The sequence below is a fragment of the Equus przewalskii genome, chromosome 13 (genome assembly GCF_037783145.1).
Source record: "Equus przewalskii isolate Varuska chromosome 13, EquPr2, whole genome shotgun sequence".
Classification (NCBI taxonomy): Eukaryota; Metazoa; Chordata; class Mammalia; order Perissodactyla; family Equidae; genus Equus; species Equus przewalskii.
The window spans coordinates 86966645-86986644 of NC_091843.1; the positions used below are offsets into that span (position 1 = coordinate 86966645).

The 20000-nt window shown below is 43.3% G+C and overlaps 1 protein-coding gene across 12 annotated transcripts in view; it reads right to left on the minus strand.

The window, feature by feature from the left end:
- The window catches only part of PDE8B (phosphodiesterase 8B), a 217432-nt gene that overhangs the window by 81795 nt on the left and 115637 nt on the right, over positions 1-20000 (minus strand). For all 12 annotated transcript variants that reach the window (XM_070571586.1, XM_070571578.1, XM_070571580.1 and 9 more), the window contains 3 exons: positions 8716-8906; positions 4962-5021; positions 2618-2675 (listed from right to left, as the gene is read on the minus strand). In XM_070571586.1, the coding sequence (XP_070427687.1) occupies positions 2618-2675; positions 4962-5021; positions 8716-8906 (309 nt within the window). The remainder of the gene's footprint in view (positions 1-2617; positions 2676-4961; positions 5022-8715; positions 8907-20000) is intronic.

The following is a 20000-nucleotide window of genomic DNA, read 5'->3' on the forward strand; positions in this document are numbered from 1 at the left end:
GAAGGAGGAGGAACAGAGTCTTTACTGATTTCTCAAACTTACTTGACCACAGAAGCCTTTTTTCATGGAACGCCTATTACGATCTCTTGGAGCACTAGTGTTCCATGGAGCAGTTTGGGAAAGACTACTTAGGTGGACCCAACGTGGAGTCTGAAGTAAAACATCAAGCATCTGCATCTCGATTTTGTTCTGAGTATGGGCGCTGGCAAGCTATTTAGTAATCTTGAGCCCTTTTCCTCCTCTGCAAAAATGGAGAAAATGTCCAGTCTCTCATGTGTGGATGAGGGTTGAGTAAATCACCCAGAATGGAGCCGGACAAATAACACATCTTAGCTCTCCACTTCCTCCTCCATAGGAAGCCTCTCAGAGAGGAGCCGCATCCAATGTCAGATCCCAGGCACGCCTAGCACATTGCGCTGCACGTAGGAAGTGCTCCGTGAATACTTGCAAATCAAATAAGCATCATTTCAAATAGAAAAAGGTGCACACAAAGGCTGACATGAAAACAGCTGCAATCGCCCTTTGCTATGATGCTGGTTCTCAAAAGGCTCAGAGGGAATTGAGCATCATGCAGTCGGCCACTCACGCACAGCTCCAGAGGCTCCAAGGGGAGTTGTTGTGGAATATTTGATGGCACAATTTGTTCCTGGATCGCCACTCAGGGGCCCATAGACTGAAGCACTGGCCAATTAGCTAGCAACACAGGGCTGAGTTTCAGCAGATGATTTAATACAATCAAAACAACTCAGAGATGGGGAACAACCTCACGGAAGGCAAGAATAGCTGGCAGATTTGGAAGGGTGTTTGGGTAGAGAGTTGCCAAAGACAAGATTTTGCCCAAAAAAGGAGCCCAGCCACCTGGAGAGCAGCCTCAGCTCATCTTGTGCCACAGTAACCCAGGAGGGAACGTCTTTGTAGGTGCAGCGTGCTTCCCTCAGAAAGAGCTGGAACTAGCTGGGGGCACCCTGACCCAGCTGGCAAAGGCCTGGATCAGACCCAGCACTGAAGCACACCAGGTGGTCTCCGACATGTACTGTTTCTCATGCTCCCACCGAGGGTTTTGCTCACTACAGCTGACTGCAAAAGCAGCACCATGTCCAGAGAAGGGAAATGAACCCTCTAGAGTAGCATGGACAGGTTACTAAGGACGTAAAAAGAAAACAATGGAACTTGCCCTCCTAAGTTTACTTAATACCATTTGCACCCAAAGAAGCCCACTTGTTTCTCCCAAGCTTCTCTGTGGGACAAGACACTATTGCTCCAAGCGACAATCTCTACCCCAGTCAGAGGCAGGATCACTGAACTAAAAGCTGATCCCAAAGGACGCTCAACAGCACCTACGTGGGTCCTCATCGACAACCTCCAGTGTGTCACTGCTGTTCCCCAGGAATGAGTCCTCGGGTAACAAGGAGAACTTCCCACTCCGAGAGGCCCTACCACAGAGGTGAAGGACAAAACAGGCTGGGGTGCAGTGGGTGGTCAACATGAGACACAAGATCTATGAAGCCTGCGAAGAATGGTAGGCTATTTCTCAGAAAATCAGTAAATAAAGAAAGGAAGTCTCAGCCATATGGCTTCTTTGACAATTTTTCCTTTTGCAGGTCCCCATCCCCAAACTCAGAAGCATTGTCTCCTGCATTCTCATAAGATACAGCAGAGAAGAACAACGTTCAGAACCAAATGCCAGCCTTTGAGAGATGTGATGACAGACAAGAGGAAAGGGCTCAGGGAGCTAGGGATATTGCTAACTAGAAACATTCACTGCCTTTACACATACGAACCACTCTGCTACTGTGAATATTTCATACAGCACTGCCACTTCCACGCTGGAGCAGACCAAAGCACAGGACAACGGCTTCACACAGGCCAATTCTGCTTCTCTGTGCTCTACAACGCACCCAAAAGAATTTTCATAATTCACAAGGCACGGGCAGTATCCTAGTTTGAAGCAAAACGATGCATCACACCATCTATTCAACATTCAGATTATTCCTGTCAAAAGACCTTGAGATACCAGCTAAGCCTAGTTCTTCAGTTTGTCGGTAAGTCTCCTTGGAGTAGTCAGTCTTAATCTTCAAGTTGAACATCAGTGTTATTCACATAGTTGTCACTCGAAGAACTTTTCTTGGCTGACATATATGGTTTAAACCAGGAGTCACAGGATGGTGTGGCCGTCACAAGCCTGTTCCAGGGTACAAGCTCCTGCTAGGCCCTGTGAATACTGAATCCTGTGCCGTGCAGATTTGGTGAACTTACCTACATATAATCTCTCTCTCTCTCACACACACACACACACACACACACACCGAATCTAACTGACTGGACTGAGTTAAGCAAGATTCCTTTGGAACTACAGAATCTTGACCTGATATAATAAGATGTGTCTTTATGTCATTACCTATGTGTAGCTAAGATACATGAAGTTATGAGAGAAAAAGGAAACAAGCTTGACCAGCAGTTACTCATTGCTACCCCCTGAGAACAGTCACTCCCGCTCCCTCACAGTCCTGGGGTTCACTTCCCTGAACAGTGCCCCGTGGGTGCCTGGCATTGCTGGTTCAGGTGAGTCAAGGGGGAGGTGCCCGCCCGAGAGAGGGGCCGTTTATCCGGTGCGTACCCTGTTGAAGCCTGCACGCAGAAGAGGGAGGACTGAGGTCTCTTCATGGTCGCCCGATCTGCAGCAAAGCAGAAAATGTGGTCACTCAGCAGATACAAACCAGGATTCCTCACACTGGAACACGGAGAAAGAGCAATGAGGCAAGTGCAGTGTTGGCTCTGAGAGTGGCTCCCTGACCAGCAGGTGCCCACAGGTACGCCTGCCTTCAAGGACCAGACTCCCACATCTGCCTTCCAGATGCAAGAAGGACAACAACAGTAGAGAAAACTCCAGCAGTGTGCCTGAAAGCCTCACCCCACGGACATATGAGTGGCCCTCTCCAACTGTGTGCTGCCTTGGGCATTGGAGCAAATGTAATAGACAGTCCCATAAAGGGACCAGGTGGGTGCAATGCTCTTCCCAGAGACCACTACCCTCTTTGCTGTCCCCAAACCTTCTGGAAGCATGTCTCCCACCCTGAGACCTAGCTGGGTCCGAATCCCCATGTGAGAAAGACAACTGGCATAGCATCCCATGGCCAAATGGGAAAGAAGTGTCATCAGGGAGGCAAAGTCAGAGGGGAGGAAGAGAAAAAAAACTGATGATTCCCACTCATGTCACAGGCAAGTTTCCTATCCTGAGCCTCCAGGTGGGTCTAGAACTTCAGCTCGAGTGGGAGGTCGGCTCATCATGAAGACAGGCTGTAGCTGCACTGCCAGCGTTAGAGGGAGAATGGTGTCCCTGACACAGCCAGCAAGCAGGATGGATGCAGATCTCGGAAAACAGAGAAGAAAACTGGGAATAAAGGGGATGGGTGGAGGAGCAGGTAGAGAATAGGAAGAGAAAGCCCAGGGCTTACGTGTGGCATTACCTGTAGCTGATTCCTACCCTATGGGGACCAGCTGTCTTGCCCACTCCCCTTTTCTCCTCAGACACTCAAGATTCTACCTTCTCTGAAGGATAAATCAGGAGGGGCACAGAAGGTTCCATAGGTGTTAATAATGTCCTATTTCATAAGCCAGGTGGCACAAACTCAGTATTCATTTTACTATTACTCTCTCTATATATGAAATATTTTATTGAAAAAAAAGTGAAAAATAACAAGCCATAGCAAACCACTACTTGTCAAGGACTAGTAAACATAGTTTGCTGTAAACTAGTTTTGTTATTTGAGTAGGAAAAAAAGAGTGTTTTGTTTTTGAGTCCATGGAATAAGCCAGGCTTGGGGGAAACACTGCGTGGCCTGGTACACTTCTGGTGTCTATGTCCAAGACTCTAAGAGCCTGTGAAAATCTCACGGTCCCCAGAAGATAAAGTATAAGAGGGCTGAAGAAGGCTGATTGCCCATCCTGGTCCCCCTGACTCATTCCCCTCGAGAGCCCATCTCCCACCAGGATGGCCACGGTGGTATCAAAGCGAAGGGACACAGCTCCCAACAAGACACTCAAGTAGTATCAGGTAAGGAGGGGTCCTTGGTTAGGGCAAGACTTGAAGCCAGGATTTCCCACTGTACCAGTATGACTGTAGTTCAAATCTCCCCTGGGCTAGGCTTGCCTGGAGGAGACCTAAACTGTCTGAGTGGCTAGTTTGTCAGCTCCCTCACTGCAGAATCTGTGCCAGTCACCACAATGGGACAAAGTCTAGTAGGTCTTAGGCCCCAATTAAGGTCTTATTCTCTCCAAAGCCAATGACAGCCATTAAGCGCCTACCACACATTTTGATACTTGCAAAGATTCCAACCACTGTAGCTTATACAAACAACTTTTTTCCTTCCAGGTGTTTCATCCTAAGTGCTGGTCATTTCAGACAATAAACCTGGCAGAGGGGTTTCTCATCCCACAGTCTTGTACCTATAGCTCAAGCTCTCTGTCTTGCCTTCCAACATGGGAACACATCCTACTGTCCCACTTGTAGCCACGTAACAGTCCCAACATAAAGGGCACAATCCTTTTCTTATAGTAGATTTAGTGTCTTTGTTTTCATGCTACAATTTGTTTCTTCTTAAGTGAAAAAAAAAAAAAAAAAGCATTCTCCCATCTCTGTTCTTCAAAGAAAAAAGGTAAGCCAGAACAATGCTCTCTCCAGACCTCCTCCTCAGATTTTCTATTAATTTCTAGCATATCATGAGTAACCATTTTTTCTGATGTGAGTACATGCTAACAGCAATTAGATATGATAGAGAGAAAAACCTAAGTATTTCCAGAAACTTGCAAAACAAAGAAAGCCCCCAAAGCAAGATCTACGGCTGGTGTTGTAGGCGCAATGACATGCCCACGGCTTTGCAAGCTCAAAGACTGGATTACAGCAGACAAACATTTCAGAATGAACAGTTCTGCTTCCAGCTGGGGATGGGAGGTCAGCTTACGCTTGTGAAACCACCGCAAGGATCACCGTGTGCTCGGAGGGGTTGGTGGCCCGGATCGACCTGCAATGAGAAGGCTCCAAGTCAAACCAGGTGATCTGGGCATTGTTACCTTAAACGAACATGAAACTTCTTCCCATTGAAAAGGGCACAAAATCAAATCCTCCTCTAAAGAAAAAGTCTGAAAACACATGGAAGACAACAAAGAGAGATGTCCTTGTGGATTAGGACAATCTCTTCATTTTACTTAAAAAAAAAAAAAGAAAATTAACTCCCAGGCAGTTATCCAACAGGTCAGACCTGCCAATTTTCCACTTCAAAAACTGGCAAATTCCACATAAATTCCATGTTTTCTTATTGAAATTCCACTCTGCAAAAAAAAACTGGCAGTCTTACAATTCTCTAGTTATCAGTTTGTACTTGGGGAGCTAATTGGGTTGGACTTTTTCTTTTAACGTAGTAGACAGTTCAGAAAGTTGACCTGATAATAAAAATTAAAGCACTCGCTGGCAGCTGGATATAGGAATGCAGGTTAAAGCCTATTAAAAATGGTGCAAGGAGCCATCCACAATCTTCCCATTGTACCGTTGTTTGTGCTCAAATATACTTTCAACAGCTGGGTCACTGACAAGGCTGAGAAATGTTGCAATATAGCAACTGTCAGTGTAATGATATTTGCTGTACTTATGATCATCTGTATATAGTTAGTTTATTCCCTAGGAATTTAACAGGATTAAAATATATAAGGATGGAGAATCTTTTCTTTTTTCTTCTTCTCCCCAAAGCCCCAGTACTTAGTTGTATATTCTAGCTGTAAGGTCCTCCTAGTTTTGCTATGTGGGATACTGCCCCAGCATGGCTTGATGAGAGGTGCCAGGTCCACGTCCAGGATCCGAACCAGCAAAACCCTGGGCCACCGAAGCGGAGCGCAGGAACTTAGCCGCTCGGCCACGGGGCCGGCTCCAGGACGCAGAATCTTGAGGTCTGTGAGTCTTCCTAGAAAATGTGCTATGTATGCAGCTCAGATTCTGCCTTCTCCTGGTCGGGGGGGGTGAACTGGATGAACTTTTAATAAAGGGCCTCATACTTGAATGAGCACAAGTGAGCATGCTCGTTTTGACCCATCTCCTTGGTCTGGGCTCTGCTTTTGTGAGATGCCTGGGAAGGGGACCATCATCTCTGAGAACAGAAGGGTCAAGGCTGCTCCTGAGTGATTTGTGAAAACAACACGTGTTTGTTTATCTTTCTAGCTATTGGCATTTCTCCTCCTCTCCATTTTAACGTGTCTGCTCTCCTCCAGGGACAGCCAGCTCATACTGCTTCATCCTCTTCAACTCCAACATTTCCTGACCTTTCTCAGAAAATATACCCTTCCTCCTTTCCTATTCCTTGAGACTTCACTCTATGTGGGCGGAAGGCTCAAGAAAATGACCAGCTGCTATCTTCCTGGGAAGTGAAGGTTCCCCTTGTGGACAAACGGTATTTGAATGAGCTCCTCTGGAGAGAATGCCTTAACTCACTCACTTTGGGCAGGAAGGATGAGTCAATACCCCTCCAATGCCAGCATGGACTACTTCCCATTCAGGTGCCCTGCAGAACAGGCCCTTGCAAAGGTGAAGCTACACTTATTTTCTACTAAGGAGCCTACTGAATTCTCAGCAGAAATACGAGTTAGCACCTGATGAAAAGAATGCACAGTTTCAGAGGCATGCTCTAATCTCTAAGGAGACACTAAGCACTTTTCACATTCACCCCATGGGGTGTCACGGGTACACTGCTGGGCTACATTCTAAGGGGCGGGCTCATTCACTGTTAGGAACATCACTGGGCTGGAGCACACGCTCACATGGCTTCTTTTGGGCTGGGCTTCCATCTTTTGGGTTGCTTCCCCCTGCTTACCTCTTTGCTCTCATCCCTCTAAAGGAACTGGTGTGGTTAGAGGGACCTGGACCTCTTCCTGGTTGAGTGGACTAAAGGGGATCCAGGCGTAGGTGGGGCAGGGGTCCAGGGAAGCATGTTAAGCTAAGGTCCAGTCTAGCTCAAAACCAGGGATCTTGTGCAAAACCAGGGAAGAACGCACATCTGCCAGTGTGTCCCCCACTCATCTTCAGGAACATGTGCTAGCTGCCAAGCACTCAGGAACCTGGCCGGCTTCGGCATGACCAGGAACAGTCAGTAAACGCTCCACCAGATATTCAACCCGGCTTCTCAATAGCACAGATCCCGCCACTGTTTTTCTGTGCAGCTGAGACTAAAGTACATTTATGAGGAGACAAAACTACATTTCTTTATATTCAAGGAAGACTATAAAGTTTACCTGCCAAATTGGGCCTTTGCCTGAATCAAAAGAATTCTTCCTATTAATTCTTTTTTTTACACCAGAAGCTCATCTTAAATTAGTCTATGTACGCACAAAGGACTATAGTATTTCAACCACAAAATCATTTAGGAAAGTCGAAACCAAGAAAAAGTAGACATTCTTAATTGAAAAGGATCCAATTCTACCCTGAAGATCATTTAAAAAGAAAATATACTTCTTAATAGTAAAAATATCATCCAAATATTTTGATACACTTATTAATATATATAACTAAATAGGTAAATTTGAGACCAGTAAGACATTTTAAAATAGGTTTCTTGGGGCTGGCCCACTGGCATAGTGGTTGAGTTTGTGCACTTTGCTTTGGCAGCCCGAGGTTCGCAGGTTTGCATCCCAGGTACGGACCTGCACACTGTTCATCAAGCCATGCTGTGGCAGCGTCCCACATACAGAGTGGAGGAGGATTGGTATGGATGTTAGCTCAGGGCTAATCTTCCTCAAGCAAAAAGAGGAGGACTGGCAACAGATGTTAGCTCAGAGCCAATCTTCCCCACCAAAAAAAAAAAAAAAAAAGGTTCCTTAAGAAAAAATTCTTCTTTGGGAAACTGAAAATGGCCAAAATGGCCAAAGAATACCAATGAAATACCTATGACAAGAAACTTCTCTTAATCCACTAATTTCTTGTCAGGGTACCAAAGTTTCTAAGAAGCGATTTCTCTACCTTTCATTTCACTTACTAATATTCCAGAAAATTCAGCTCCATATGTAATTGGAGTCTGTCCTGGTCTAGCATTTAATTAGTGCCCTCTTCCCGTCTAGCTTCAAAGCCTTCCACTTCTGCTAAATGGATCAGCTCATCCAGAGCTAACTGATGACTGCATTTATTTATGAACAGGCTGCACTGCCTCCCCAGAGCACAAGCATTTCTGTAAACAAGTGGTGGTGGGGGGGAGGGGGGGCTGGATCCCAGAAGATTTTCTGCTCTGCAAAGTGGCTGCCTTCACTCCCCGACTGCTTTGGATCCACCCGTCTGTGTCAGGCAGGGAAAAATTTGTATTTCACACATTTCTGATGTTCATTTTGAGACAGAATAATTAGGTTTAAAATAGCTCGTTTAAATCCAAACCATATCTGTGCAACAAGAACTGTGTGAATTTTAATGTTTTTTGTGAAATATGAGCAATACTCAGGGGGAAGTTTTCAGTGAGCCCAGCTCACACCTCTAAATGCATCGGGACTCAAATGTGGGAAAATAGAAAAGGCAGGATAAAACGAGAGGAGGAGCTGGAGCTGCCATCACAGATGTCTGTCTGTGCTGCTCAGAAACATCGACACGGATCTTAAGGCATATCTGGGATGGAATGAAAGTCATCCATAAATGAAGTTCATTCTAAGCTACGTGGACATTTATTACGTATGTTACATTAAGGAAGGTACCTGCACACCGCTTCTGCATCAAAGTTTCGAGTTTGTCTATGATCGATGACAATAATCTCATGATGTTTATCCAGAAAACACTCAAGGGCTGACTCCGGGGTCCGAGCGATGTTGCACCGATAACCAGCTCTGTCACAGGCCCACCAGAAGCCATCACTCTGACTATCCTCCTTCGCAAAGATCAGCAAAACCTGGAACACACAGAAAAGAGCATCTTGAGACATCATCCTCAGAGACCGTATTAAAAACAGGCCTATGGTATATCGGTGACAAATGCAGCCTCCACAGGGAAGCTACCTGGGCTCAAACCCCAGCTGCTCCAGCTGGTTCCAGTGGGTCTTTGAACAAGGCCGATGGTTTCTCTGCTGGCAGATGTGACAAGAGCAGTGCCCCATAAGCCAGCTGTGAGACTTGACGGAGTGAGCACAGAATACATGCTCCATCACCCTGGTGGTGGCTGCCATTCATTTTTAGTTTCCTAGTTGGCTTTGTTTTTAAATGGATTAAGCAGTAACAATATTAACAGAATAATCAGCACAGGTTAGACTCCAGTCCACGTCCACACTCACTGGGTTCCAGGGCAGGTGGGGTCTGCCTCACAGGCCTTGGGAGGTGACTTCTCTGACCTGAGCACTAAAACCTCTATAAAGACACAGGAAGGGGGAGGAACTCAGAACAGTGTCAGAGACCAATTCTAACATCCAACCCTTGCTGGTCTGTGGAAAGAATGATCATGAAATGTGAAGTTGATGGAGCTAAACTGAGGAAAATTTGCTGTTTTTCCTCATTGAAAAGTGCAGCCCCACCCACAGGAAAGAGGGCAGCAGCACTCACGCCCTGTTCTCCTCATCAGCCCCGGGGCCCCGGGACTCAGATTCCCGGGCTGCCAGAAAGCCAGAGACGGCCTCACCACCTGAATTTACTTGTTCATGGTCTCGTCCCACCAGAACCAAGCAAGGGGAGCAAGACCCACCTGCTCCCTGCTGTACCCGTGCCTGGCACTGGCCCGACACGCAGTAGCTGCTCAGGAAATACTTGGTGAGTGAGAGCATAACTCATTGTAGGGCTTTCTAGAAAATGCTGGAGGGCTTTGCTGTTAATAGGAGTAAGACTACCTCGCAGCAATAGGTCCAAGAAGAAAATATCTCATCTCCAGATACTGATAAGGCATTTAACATTCTTCAGCATCCACTTCTGGTTGAAACAATCAGGAACAGAAGGGTAGTTTCTCAACACAAAGAGCCTCTAAGCCCATAGCCAGAATCGTTCTTCATGATGAGACAGTAAATGTGCTTCCTTTAAAATCAGGAACAAGACAAAGTGTCTAACACTGACCCTTACATTTCAAAGAGGTTTTATTAATTGAAAATTGGAAACGTAAAGAAAAGTAGAAACAATAGTATAGTGAACCTCATGAACCCATCCCCCGGCTTCAGCAATAACCAGCTCCTGGCCAGTCTGGTTTCATCTCCATCCCTACCCACCTTCCTGACTCTTGAATTAGTCTGTGGCAAATCCCAGACATCATATCATTTCAACCATACACATCTGTTAAAGATAAGGACTCTTTTCTAAAAAAACAAAACCATGATACCATTTTATACCTAAATCTCCCCAATAATTCCTTTACATCGTTAAATACCTGAATGCATTGTGTCATGTTTTACACTATTTGAATCATTTCCTGTTTTCTCAAATGTCATGTTTCCAGAAGACAAATAATATATTTTTCAAAGAGAAATAATGTATTTTTCAGCATGATTTTGACATTTTCTCCTTAGCATGTGGCTTGAAACCATACGCTAATAACGCATGAGGCAGCCACACTTAATTAAGGGCTCCCTCTGGGCAAGGGTCTGCCACTCAGTACAGGGTGTTGCTCAAAATCGTCAGCCACAGAATTACTTCTAGGAAGAAAGGGGAGGTGGCTCTTCCACAAAAAGTGAAGGGAATGGCCTTGTGGAGTTTGCTGGTGAAAAGAAAGCCTTCAAAAGAACTATCAACAGGGGCTGGCCCCGTGGCCGAGTGGTTAAGTTCGCGCGCTCCGCTGCAGGCGGCCCAGTGTTTCGTCGGTTCGAATCCTGGGCGCGGACATGGCACTGCTCGTCGGACCACGCTGAGGCAGCGTCCCACATGCCACAACTAGAGGAACCCACAACGAAGAATACACAACTATGTACCGGGGGACTTTGGGGAGAAAAAGGAAAAAAATAAAATAAAATAAAATCTTTAAAGAAACAAAAGAACTATCAACAAGGGAGCTACAAAGAAAAAATCAGGCAGAATAAATGGGTTTGTGCAAAAAGCTAACAGCCCTTTACTTGGTGCAGCTGTGGCATTAACATGAGAAACTCAATATACAGGGGCTAAAGTCAGAAGAGGCGACGGAACTTCTGGTCTCTCATCCGTCTGGCTGAATTATGGACTGTCCATCAAGAATCTCACTTCACATTTCCTTGATCCCGTTATGCCTAAATATTTGACTACAACAATCAGAACACAACTACATTCTCATGTCAGACATTGCTACAGATATTAATCTCACACGCCCGATGTGTCCCTAAAAGACTGCCTTTTAGTGTTCCGCTTTTGGAAAAATAATAAATGTCATTATTCAACAAATATTTCCTAGGCCTCTATGTGCCAGACACTGTTGTTAAGTGCTTAGAGTCCACTGATGAACAAAATAAAGGCCCCTTGCACTGTAGCGGTAAAAGGACAAACAAGAAACACTAGGCACAACAAATAGGCAAATGATACGGGATGCTAAAGTGACAAGTGCTGTGCAAAACAGCAGGGCAGGGTAAGGGGGATCAGGAGTTGGTGCTGGCAGCAGCGCTAAGTAGGGCGGTTAGGGTGGGCCACGCTGAGAAATTGACACATGAGGAAAGAGTAAAGTAAGCCCAGTTGACATCTGAAGGAAGGGTACTCCAGGCAGAGAAACAGTTCCATTGGCCCTGCAGTGGGATGCATGCCTGACGTGTGCAGGGAACTTCAAGAAGCCAGTGTGACAGAGCGGAGGAGAGCGAGGGTGGGGGAAGAAGTCAGCTTCATAGCAGAGGACTGGATCATGGGAAGGCCTTGTAGGTCATCTTAAATATTTTAAAAACTGGATTTCACAGGGAAACTCACAAAACTGATTGAAAGTGGGGAGTTGTAGTAATCATGCCTTTTTTATTTTCTGACACTTTGACATCTGGGGCCTTGCTGACCCTGGAGAGACTGCTCCTCTGAGGGCTAGCTGATTCCTAGAGATAGCAAAGGACTTGCCTGGGAATGCACCTTTCATATGCAAACCATCTAGAGCCCATACGCCTACCACCCCTTTTGCTGGGCTCTCATACTCTGGACCACTATCCAAGTGCCCTGGTCACTTCAGGGCCAGGTACCAGACAACTAGGGACAATCTCTGAATCCCAGACCCCCCTGATAAGTTTCACACTAGGAAAACCTGCTTACCCTGCCTCTCTTATTCCTTCCCACTGGAATCACAATAAAGGCTCCTGTCTACGTTTTCCCTGTGCTCTCCCTGCCTCCCCCCCCAGCCCTGGTGCTTCCCTGTGTGGCCCTGCATGGCACGGTGTGCCCTGTATGGTATGCCATGACATGTCCTCTTGGGAACTGTGAGTAACACTGTCTCTTCAATGGCAATTGTCTCTTGATCTGTCTGCCTCACCACAACTGACTAAAATCTGCATTTTGAAATAGGAATATTTATACGATAAAAGCACTCACTAGAGAATTTCCTTGGGTACTGTTTAAAATTATTTCTATTTATAAAAAATTAATTCAGAAAGACTACTTTTCAATAATTCAACTCTTAAGCAAAGTAAAAAATCTATGGGAACAAAAAAATATACATTTATAGTAAACTACTGTAGTAATCACCTTTTTATGGTGTCCACCTACCTCTGGAAAATTTTACCTTCTCTATGAAAGTGGTGGACCCTGTAACCCAGGTTGGATGCTCTGTCTCCCAGGCTGAAGCTGGGCTAAGGACATTCTGTTTCCAGGAATTTGGAATTTGAACAGAGAGAGACAGAGGCTGGGAACTGGGACCTGGGCTCATTAGTAGTAGAGATACTGAAGGAAGAACCTTGAACTCCTGCTCTGGAAGTACTCAGATGGCTTGCCGCCACCCTTTCTAAGCCATGACTTTTCTGCAAAACAATTGCACTATCTTTGTAACATATTTCTTATTCATTTATTTACTTTTTTGTATTAGGCAGCTGTTACCTGTAACCAAAGAACAAAAACCAAAAAAAAAAACTTAAGCAATACAGTCCTTCTTAACATTCGATTTATCAGTATTTATAGTTTCTTTGTTAGACGTGGCTATTTGTAAATATTTATTGACCATTCACTGAGGCAAATCCCATAAAATGTGAAATATATTTTAAAAAGTCATTATTAAAGGCTAAAACTGAACTTGACTTGTAAAGAATAAAAGTAAACTGACCCTCTTACTTGCTCTAGATAATATGTGGAACATTCATTCAAAGACTATTTATTGATGACCTATCATGCAACATGTTGAGTTAAGAACTAGGAGTAAAAAGCTGACGGAGACGACCATAGTCCAGTCTCTGCCCCTAGAACCCACAAAGGAGAGAGTCGGGTAAGCAGAGAAGTACAAGAAATGCAATAATGCATAGTGAGCACAGACAGAGCATGGACGTGGCATCCAGGACAAGAAGCTAGGCACAGGAGAATGGGCAGAAGGAAGCAGTTTTGTCATAACGATCTTACTGTCCTGTTGTAAACACAGCAAAAGAACAGAAGATAAACAGCTGACCTGAGGTGAAGTCTGGGGCAATGAGGAAATGGGTTCTTTCTGGAGCAGATTTTGGCCAACTTGGGTTCTCTCCAAGATCAGAACACAAATATAGGCAGTCCTCACTCTGCATGGTAGTACCAGACCATAAAAATGACCATGTAAAACAACCTTACAAAAGGATGGTAAAAATGATGGTTCCATGACCTTTAGAAATTTTTGTCAAAACAGTAAAAATTTTTGTTGTTTGTTACAAGTGTATAGGGAAATGAAAAAATGTAAGATATTTATTTATTACACTGCAATTTAAAACATCAGAAACACTGAGAATAAGAATGTTCTTTTTCAAAAAACCTGTAAGAGAAATTTACACAGTACTTGCCTTCTTCTAGTTGTATAAATTATGATCCAGAGTGGGCATATTTTCCATGTCTTGGCAAATTATTCTCTTAAGTTTGGATCAGCTGCCAACATTTTATTCTCTGTATGTTCAATGTCATGAAATATCCCCAGAGTTCCTTTAATTAACGTGAAGATTTTGCTGGCAGCACTTCCTGTGACATCTTCATCCTTTCCTTCACAGCCCCTTTTCTCATCTGTGTCAATGAACTTGATTCACTAACTTCCTCAGGCTGCTTATCTAGAATCTCACAGGTAGCGATGTCAACACTCCCACCATCAGCTATTTCTCCTCTAACTCCGTTTACATTCGGTATTTCACTTCCAGCATTATCATTTTCTATTTCCTTGCTGCACTTTCTTCTTTGTTGGCTAATTTCCTCTTTCAATCATCTATTTACGTGTAACGTCATGTGGCTGATCAAGGAGAGACAAGGTGGCAACACAACTACACACTTTGCTGCCTGTGCTTGAATTGAATAAAAAGCAGAGACTCTCAAAACGGTCACGAGACTGGCCACTGACCATGCCCCACATTTGTTATTTACACAATGATCTGTGGACTGAAGAATCAGCAGCAAAGTTTGGACTTTATCCAATTATTCACAGTTAAAACACTGATGTAACCGCAATCGGAAACGTGCCGTTGGGGGTGTGATGTCATTTAACTAAACCTTAAGATCTGTGCACACTGGAACTGCGCAAAGCAAGGGCAACCTGTACCTTTTCAAATGTAACTATGAAGACCTCAAACTGCCATGCAGGGCACCCCTCTACCTCCAGGGAGAACTCTACCTAAACTTTCTCGGAACCACCAAGTTTAATTTGTCTTTTAGACCAAGCTAGAATGACGAAGTAACGGCTGGCCCAGGGCAGGGCTGAGAGGATGAAGTGGACGGTCTGGCGTGAGGGGCTGCAGAGGGGCAGCACACAGACTGCAGGTGCCAGTGGCAATGACAGGAACGGGGGCCATGACTCTCAGGAGTTCTCAGAGCAGGAAGGGACTCTAGGAATGACCCATCAAACGATGAGCACAGCAACCTCCCAAAACACAGCAGCAGCAGAGCTGGGTCCTCATCTCCCGACTCCTCCCTCGGCCATCTTTCCACGGCTCCAGCTGCCTTCCTCTCGCTTTGCTGGAAATTCTTGTAACCATCCCTTTGACAAGTTTTATCAAGAAAGTGCTGAAAAATATTCTTCTGAGGACAGCCAAAAACTGTCTTTGATATCTGAGTGGGAATGAAACTATTTTCTCTGGTGAGGGCTAATTATGAAAAAGATGAAAACTAACTTTTCCTTAACTGGAAGACGACCATACGTGTTCATTATTATTTGCTCTTTCTAAAGAAGGGTGTGTCTACATATCTCCAAATGGATTGCCAATGTCTACTATTAAACATCTAGTTATCAGAATACGTGGTTTGGCTTTAAGCAAAAACCAGGTAACAAGAAGCTTCTAGAGTAGATCACACATGTAGATCATACAAGTTGTATCCACATAATACTAAACAATTAACCAGTTTGATCATGCTAAATATAGGCCAATTCAGTTGGAAAAAACTGGTTTCCCTAAATGTCTCCAGGAAAGTGATGCTAAAACATATCTTGTTGGGGATCTGTTGTTATTTAACTAAACTCTGAAATTTGTGCATATTGGAACGGTGCAAAATGAGGGCTTTGTCAAGCTGCTATAGTTTGGAGAGATGTGAAGGGCCAGGCATTGTACCGAAAGGACTCTAAATTACTACCTCATTCAGTAACCCTTTAACAACTGTTTGGAGGTGGGCATTATCCCCATTTTACAGACACGGAAACTGAGGCACGGAGTGGTTAAGAGGCTCGCCCACAGCCACAGCTAGTGAGATTTAAACTGAGATCAGCCTGACCCCAGAGCCTGTGCAATCACTATGTGAAATGACTTACTCTGTTTTTACCCTCTAAAATATTGGGCCAAAATTCTCAACAACTCTGTGTTCCACAAAAGTGGCTGAGCAAGGTAGAGAACACAATTCGGTGGGAGCAGTAAGAACAGAGAGGAGAGAGATGCTGACCACAGCAAGTTGCCGGGTCTGAATGTCTCCATGACTTGGTCGTTTCACTTATCATGTAAAGAATTCCTCCCCATGAGGCCACGTGATCTCCAATACATAAAGTCTCCAACATATAATGGCTCCACAAAAAAATCCATGTCCATACAACACGGAAGAGTAAATTTTACAGGAAGTGCTGCTTTGTTAGGAAAAAGGTTAGGCGCAGCTGCGAGGATCTGAGTCCAGTTGGAAAGCCCAGTGTGGGACAGGGGGTGGAGGGCTGCGGGGGAGCACTCTCAGCAGAAACACATCAATTCTACACTCAGGGAAGCAAATGTGCTCCAGGCATCGAGGAAGAAAAGGCCACTTGATTTTCAGATGGTTATCCTGCTGATATAAATCTACTGCCTCATAACATCTCCCCTACTTTTTATTTTCTTGGCAAGAGTGGAAAATATGACTTAACTGTGAGTCATGGCCACTCACCCAGGAGAGATGTCCTCTACGGCACCATGGCACACTCTCTCCAGCACGTCCACTCAGCGGACAGTGCTCCTGCCACTCCTGCATTACATGTCCTGACATGGGAGCAAAGTCCCCCTGGTGAACTCAGAAGGCACCCTCAAAAGCAACCACATCCTGAGATATTCTTCTCAAGAAAGTTCCTTTCAAGCCCTAAGAGCTCTGGCTGATGTAGCTAATTAACATTTTCAGCACACCACTGAATAACAACAGATATTTTTCTCCAAGAAAAAATAAATACAAAAACTAAGGTACTAGGACAGTTGATTTTTCTAAGACAGTTGCAATGTCGGTAGCAGAGGCACAATAACGCTAGAGTAGATATCAATGCCCCTAAAGTCAGAAGGTTATAAACAATAAAGCCGCCGCACCAGACCTCTCTGGGTGGCCGGGGAGCACCGTGCAGTCCCTCCTCCGTCTGCAGCGCCTGGCGTGGAGGCTGGAACACACAGGAACCCACAGATCCTTACCGGACGAATCAAGGAGTCCAACTCTATGTTCGAATGAGACCCAGTAGTAAAGGTATTCTTAGTTCTAAGTTGAGCTTCTTATCTTTAAAAAAAAACCAGTCTCTTAATTATTCTGTTCCTCACTCAGAAGGACTCTTGACCACTTGCATCTGTTGTCATTTGGGTCAAACTCAAGTGGCAGGAACGAGGTGGGGTACACAGTAGCACTGGAAACATTCCACCTCTTGTGCTGGGTGGTGGGTTCACTGTGTTCATTTTACCATTATATTTCATAGCTTATGAGTACAAATTAGAACTTTTGTTATGTTTTAATATACCAAATTCAGTAAATCCAAAATTACAGACAATTGTTTTTCAGTGATGAGGGAGCGCAGCCGTTAACAGATATTTAAATCCTGAAAATGACTATATCATGTTTGAGAGGACAGAAATACAGCATAGCAGACTTTGTTACAAAATTTCACTGCTAAGCAAGCATGTTGAAAATAATTTAAGGATAACCACTAAAAAAATAGAAGCATAACCTATAGCTTCTAAAACAAAGAAAATAAAAGGTAATTCTGAAAACTGTCAATTTGACAAAAAGCAGAAAGAAGAAAAAGTAATAAAACAGAAAATACAAAATAAGACTAATTGTATCAGTAATCACACTCAGGGTAATCAGATTGAAATTACATAACTATTGGAAGTCAGAGATTAACAGAATAGGTTTTAGAATAAGAAAGCTATGTGCTACTTACAAGGAGAATATTTAATATAAAGTTATAAAGAAAACTGAAAATGAAAAGACAGAAAATGATATACCAGGAAAATGTTAACCAAAGAAAGCCGGTCTGGGAATATTACAAACAGATAAAACAGAATTTAAGGCAAAAGTTGAAAGATGGACACTACATAATAACAAAAAGGACCAAGACCATACAACAATCAAGAACTTAGATATACATTAACACCACAGACTCACAATATCAGCAAATATTAACAAATATTGATAATATTGACATATCTACTGCAATAGAAACTGATAGATCATACAGTCAAAATCTAAGATAAGAGATGGCTTGAAGAGCATCATTAATAAAGTTGAATTCCTTCATTTATATATAGAATCCTGTATTCAAGGAATAGAGATACATCTTTTTAAAGGCTTTTTGTGGAAAATTTCAAAGCTGGCTCCATTACTGGCCACCAAACAAGTTGCCACAAACATCAAAGACTCAGTAGCAAAAGTATCAACGCGCTTCAGTGGATGAGGGAACGGACAGTCTTTTCAAAAAGTGGAGCTGGAACAGCTGAACATCAATATGGGCAAATAAAAACGAGCCTTGACCCCTATATCATATCATACACAAAAATGAACTTGTGACAGATTACAGATCTAAAATTAAAAGTTAAGAATAAAGTTTCTAGAAGAAAACATAAGAAGTTATCTTCACACCCTAGGAGTAGGTAAAGATTCTTAGAACACAGAAAACATTAACCACAAAAGTGATGAATTAGTCTATAACAAAATCAAAATTTTTGCTTGTCAAAAGCCAGAGTCATGAAGATGAATAGAAGAGCCACGGATTGGGAGAAAATATCCTCAAAATCTGACAAAGGACTTATAACATGAATATATAAAGATGTCCTACAATTCAACTTTTTAAAGATGACTAGAGATGGGCAGAAGACAACCAAACATTCAGAAAAGTAGAGGAATGACCAATAAGCAAATGAAAAAGTGCTCAACATTATTAATCATGGAGAAATGCAAATTTAAATCACCGTAAGATAGTACTACTCACCCACTAGATCAGCTCAAAGTAAAATACTGAAACATCAAATATCACCAAGCATTTGGAAGAACCAGAACTCTCATATTGCTCGCAGGAGTGTAAAATGATACAACCACTTTTATAAGATCTGGAAGTATCTTATAAAACCAAACACACTGTTGTTTTGGAGGTTCTAGCAGGACAATTAGGCAAAAAATAAATAAAAGGTATTCAGATTGGAAAGGAAGTAGTAATGACATGATCTTGGATATAGAAAATCCTAAGGAATCCACAAAAAAATGTAAGAGCTAATAAATGAATTCAGCAAGGTTGCAGGATGCAAGATCAATATACAGAAATAATCTGTATTTCTATATAGTAACAATGAATGACCCAAAATGAAATTAAAGAAACAACTCCATTTATTACAGCATCAAAGACAAGAAAATATTTCAGGAATAAGTTTAACTAAAAAATAAAAGACATACACTGAAATCTTATAAAACGTCATTTTAAAGTTAAAGAAAATCTAAATAAATGGAAAGACACTTTATATTAATGGTTGAAAGACAAAACTGTTAACATAGTAACACTCCCAAAATTGATCTAGAGGTTCATGGCAATCAATATCAAAATCCCAAGCTGATTCACCTTCCCCCGTAGAAATTAATAAGCTGGTCCTAAAATCCATACAAAGATGCAAGGGACCCAGACAGCCAAAACAATCTTAAAAAATAAGAAAGTAGAGGAGGCCAGCCCAGTAGCAGAGCAGTTAAGTTCACACATTCTGCTTCTGCGGCCTGGGGTTTGCCAGTTTGGATCCTAGGCGTGGACCTACACACCGCTTATCAAGCCATGCTGTGGCAGACATCCCACATATTAAGTAGAGGAAGACGGGCATGGATATTAGCTCAGGGCCAATCTTCCTCAGCAAAAAAGAGGAGGATTGGTGGCAGATGTTAGCTCAGGGCTAGTTTTCTTCAAAAAAAACATACAAACAAAAAAAGAAAGTTGGGGGACACACTTCAAAGCTACAGTTATCAAGACAGTGTGGTACTGGCATAAGACAGACATAAATCAATGGAATGGAACTGAGAATCCAGAAATAAACCCTCACAATTAGGGTCAGTTGATTTTTAACAAAGGTGCCAAGACAATTCAACAGGGAAAGAATATTCCTTTGCACAATGCTGATGGAACAATGAGATATCTAAATGCAAAAGCATGAAGCCCTACCTCATGCCAATACATAAAAATTAACTCAACATGGATCACAGAGCTAAAAGTATAAACTCTTAGAAGAAAACAGAAAACTCATAGAGTAAATCTCTGT